This window comes from Epinephelus moara, chromosome 13, assembly GCF_006386435.1.
Source record: "Epinephelus moara isolate mb chromosome 13, YSFRI_EMoa_1.0, whole genome shotgun sequence".
NCBI lineage: Eukaryota > Metazoa > Chordata > Actinopteri > Perciformes > Serranidae > Epinephelus > Epinephelus moara.
In genome coordinates this window covers 19,419,641-19,424,264 of record NC_065518.1, presented here as the reverse complement: position 1 = coordinate 19,424,264, position 4,624 = coordinate 19,419,641, and the positions used below count along the sequence as shown (strand labels likewise).

General features: G+C 36.9%; 1 protein-coding gene across 2 annotated transcripts in view; it reads left to right on the top strand.

The window, feature by feature from the left end:
- The first annotated feature begins 773 nt into the window (after positions 1 to 773).
- atxn7l3b (ataxin 7 like 3b) overlaps positions 774 to 4,624 on the top strand; it is a 17,119-nt gene continuing 13,268 nt past the window's right edge. The window contains exons 1-7 of one of the 2 annotated variants that reach the window (XM_050060219.1): positions 774 to 1,143; positions 1,299 to 1,474; positions 3,012 to 3,089; positions 3,382 to 3,537; positions 3,623 to 3,687; positions 3,784 to 3,862; positions 4,033 to 4,082. In XM_050060219.1, coding sequence (XP_049916176.1) covers positions 1,110 to 1,143; positions 1,299 to 1,474; positions 3,012 to 3,089; positions 3,382 to 3,537; positions 3,623 to 3,687; positions 3,784 to 3,862; positions 4,033 to 4,082 — 638 coding nt within the window. In that variant the 5' untranslated portion in view covers positions 774 to 1,109. Of the gene's footprint in view, positions 1,144 to 1,298; positions 1,475 to 3,011; positions 3,090 to 3,381; positions 3,538 to 3,622; positions 3,688 to 3,783; positions 3,863 to 4,029; positions 4,083 to 4,624 lie in introns of both variants that reach the window. The other variant, XM_050060218.1, reaches the window with a different exon arrangement.

Genomic DNA, 4,624 nt, shown 5'->3' with positions numbered 1-4,624 from the left:
CCACTGCTGACTTTTTCTTTAAGATTTTGATCACTAATTACTTTTTACTTTGGTACCTTTACATTAATGAACAATATGCCTGGCATACCAGAAGAAAAAAAAACCTCTTGTTGCTCTAAAATCAAATCACTCGTTAGCACATTTATTTTATGCAAAGTTTTAATACATTTTAATAATGTACAGACAATGACTAAATACATTTACATGTCTAAATGTAGGATTACAGATCTGTTAGGGTGCCCAGAGTTTTTGACAACGTCCCTGGTGATGAAAGATGTATTAATATGTTGATAAGCTTTGTTATTAATGAAGGGAGATATACAGCTAACATTAGAAAGTCAAGGCAAGCATAAGGGTGAAACATGCAGGTGATAAACCAGTGGTCATGCGTTGTCCTCAATTACAGTTACAATTCATTAAATCTATTATATTATTTATACTTTCTAGAATTTATCAGTATTCAGGTAATTAAGTGCTATGGCCCAACAGTTTTTATTTTTTTATTTCTCATTATTCTATTCTATTTTATTTATTTATTTTATTTTATTTTATTTTATTTTATTTTATTTTATTTTATTTTATTTTATATTTTTTACAGTCTATGCTCAACAGCTTTCGGCTCAATGGGTGGCGCTTTGTAACCTCAGCGTTGCTAGAAGCATAACATCCGCCAAAAAAACACGAAGAAGAAAAAGAGGAAGCCTATTGGTTGTTTTCCGGCTATTTTGTGTGACGTTTTTTTCTCATTCCTGATTGGTCACTTTATCAGCAAGGCTCCACCTAGCATATACAGTGAAGCACGCAGCATCTTGGCTGCTAAAAAATACAACCTGTGAAAGTGTTTCTCCGCAGCTCCTTGTGGTGTTTTTGTTCACCTAATAAGTGTAACGGCAATAACAACAGTTAATACATTTATCCGTGAGTGTAAAATAGTGAGTTTCTGGCTAATTTTTCTAACGAAACTAGGCTTCATAGGTTAGCTGACAAGCTAATTTGTGGAGTTTCGGGAGTCACATGGAGTAGAGACATGTAGCGACATGTAGTTCTGCCCTGTTTGCATCCAGCTAACATATCAACAGACTGTTGTAGGGGACACGTTTATCGGAAAAATGGGTGGTAGTGGAGCTGAGACTGAAGAGACTGGTGGGTATAATTAAATATATGCTTTCCATAATTAATTAAATTAAAAGATAACTAAAAAGTACCTGTGGTTTCTTTTGCAAAGTGACATGCTTATCAGTCTGTTTTGTTAATACTGGTGACTGACTGTATTTTCTGTCCCTGTGCTGTGACAACAGAATGGACCAAGGCAAACCTCCAGAAGCTTCTTGCTGCTATAAAAACCAACATCCCTGACCGTGAGAGAATGACTGCATACCCCAAAGGACTGAAGAGTGTCAACTGGGATAAGGTGGCTTTTCCTCCTTTCTCTCCTAAAGCATGTCAAGAAAAGTGGATGCAGATTTTCCAGAAGGTGAGTCACAGTTGACAAAAACAATTTCACTCATATCACATAATATACTTCAGCAGATGGAGTTGCCCGGTTGTCATAGACATGTAGATGATCAGATCTTAATGCCAACAGCTTGTCTTGATGTGTAGGTCTGAACCTTTTTGCCACGTTACCTCCCTTGAGTTTCCTGTATCATCACAATAGTGAAGCCCCTTTCATTTGGTACCATACTAATATGTTATATATAAGAGATTTGAGGGTCTGAGATTGACGTGAATTTGAAGAACCAAATCATTATCTTGCCACAGAGTAAATTTCAATTAAGGCTTGAAATGTAAATAAACGTATTATTGCACATTGGTAGTTGTGGATGAGGTGTTAGAAGGGTATTACTTTTAGGTATGCATCAGCAGCGAATGCTTACATTTTGATAGGGCGGCACAGTTAATCGAAATATCATCAAACTTGCAATTTGGCAAGGTGCAATATCCAAATGGCAGAAGCTGCAATTTTTTGATAAAAGGTAAAATGTCTCACAATATACCAGTACAAATGAAGCATTGTGGTGCTACACAGATGCCCCAGCCTACAAATTATATTACAGATGTAAAGAAACACACTTGTTTGGTGCAGATCCAGCAAAAATCACATCATCATCATTTTTATATCTGTATCAGTGAAGACAAAATGCAAAACTCACCATCCCTAAAAAAAAATCGCAACTCATATGCCAATGGTAGCATCTGTCAAAAATAATCACAATATGGTCATTACATATAATCTTTTTTTTTTTTCGTGTCATGCAGCCGTATATTTTGATACAGTATTTTTTTTATATATCCCTGAAGGGACATTTTCCTTTCCACTTGGTCTTGCTCAAGGACACTTAAGAAGTGCAGGATCTTGAGTCTGGATCCTCAGATGAAGTGTTTGCAGGTTCGAAAAAAAATCTTAAAATGTCTTTAATTTAATTTCATAACATTTGGCCTTTATAATAAATAATAAATAGTTTTAAATTTGAGTTTGTGAGGTCTTCATTGCCACAAAAAAAAGATCTAATTTCATTCTTATAATCTTATTATATTATCTTTTGGTCAAAATGAGTCAAGCTGCAATGTGTGAAAGGCCACATCTCTAATGTTACAAATCTTTAAACCTCCCACTGAACCTCATATTGCCTCTTTTTACTTGCATTTAAACTTGCACTTAACTGTTGGCAAAATGTAGATTAACCTAACTCACTTTATTAACCATATTCCTACATAAAACCTACCTCTGCATGGGACCACATATTTGCTGCCTACCTTTATATATACCTACGGTTATGGGAAGACTTACCTGCTCATTCTGTCCCCATTCGGTTAGTTTCTGTCCTTTTTTTTCTTGTCATGCCACCAACAGTGCACACTGTTTTTTATTGGGAAGTTTGGCAGGTTTTCCAAATTAACAAGACAGCTAATTTAAAAGATTTCCTTCCATAGAATAATTCAGTAAATCAAAATATTCTTTGAAGACAGTTTTGTTAGTTGAGTGTAAAATCCTTGTTGTTCTTGCTCAGATGCGCAAAATTCGGACCCTCACAGAGCTCATCGATGAAGCTGAAGGTGTCGTTTCCGATCCTGTTCCGAACAGTAAGGTAAGCACAGCATTTATTAAATACAAAATTACTCAGTGCGTGTTATTTTGAAGAAACAATGTAGGTGACTGTGTTGTCTTATACAAATATCCTCCAGTACAATCATGACTCATCAGTCTTGACACATGTCTGTTGCACAGTGTTATGAATATTGTTTTGTTGATTATGCGTCCACTCTGTGGAGCGCTCGCCTGCACCACAGATAAAGACAGAAATCAGGATGTTTTGCACATTTAAAGTCCAAAAACACCAAATGTTTCATGCTGTGAGTTAACGGTAATCTTTCCTGCAGATCCACCCGGAGTTCCCGAAGAGACCCGGCCCTCCAAATTCTATCTTTTATGAGGAGAACTGGGCCACGTTTCACGAGAAGCACCCAAACATGTCCCGCAAAAAGTTGTTCAAGCGGGTATTAAAAAAATACGAGGCACTCCCAGATGAAGAGAAGGTACAGTCAGTGAAATACTTCTTCTTCTGATGTGATGTTGGATGTGGCCTCAGATTTTAAATGTTGAATATCTGTCATTTTTCAGGCTCAATATGAGGAGAAATTTAAGGTTGCTAAAGAGGAATACCATAGAAGGATATTGGAGTTCAGGTTGTTAATTAACACACATATTGCGCCATATCAACACGTGATTCGGCCCAGACTGCTCGATTAACTTTAGTGTCAAACTAATTCTTTGTCTTTCAGTAAACATTATACAGAAGATCCCGAGCATAAGTACAAGAAACACACAAAGAGGAAGAGAGTCACTGCAGACGCTCCAGATGTAAGTGACTGTCCACCTATTATAAAATATTCATATCATTTATTGCAGTTCATATGATAGCCTAGTAGTTGTTTGGAAGGGCACACATTTGATTGCACTTATATAAAACTGCTGTTAAGGTTCTAATTAATTACCGTCAAACTGATGTGTGGCCTCTCGTGTTATAGCAGGATAAACAGGAATCTAAAGCTGCAAGTGACCTGCCTCCCAAGCCTCCTTTGTAAGATACACACACACAAACACCACAGTGACAGTAAATTCAATTGAAGTTGTTTTGCTTTGCTATATGTTCATACATGTTGCATCTTTTTAAACTATTATCATATTTACTCTGTGTAGAGTGGAGGAAGATGGAATTTGAGCCCTCAGCTCAAAAAGTGCTGAAAGCAAAGAGCTTTTTTTAGAGGGTGACTTTGATGTTTTCAACCTGAACCCTAAATGCCCATGTTTTTGTGTTTCAGTGACTAATGGAGATAACATTTTTTGAAATTGGTCCTGTATTGAGTGAGAGGGCTTCAGCCAGCAGCAGTGAAAAAGGCTGCAGTGTAAGCACTTGAGGCAATTTTTAGGGATGCACCGAAATGAAAATTTGTGGCCGAAGCCGAATATTATTAAACGCTTGGCCAAATACCGAGTACCGAATACCGAATATCGTTGTTTAGTTTTTCATTAGTTTTTGCAGATGAACCCCCTCCAGATTAGTGTTGTCACGGTACCAAAATTGGGACCCACTGTGCGATACCAATGAAAATATCATGGTTC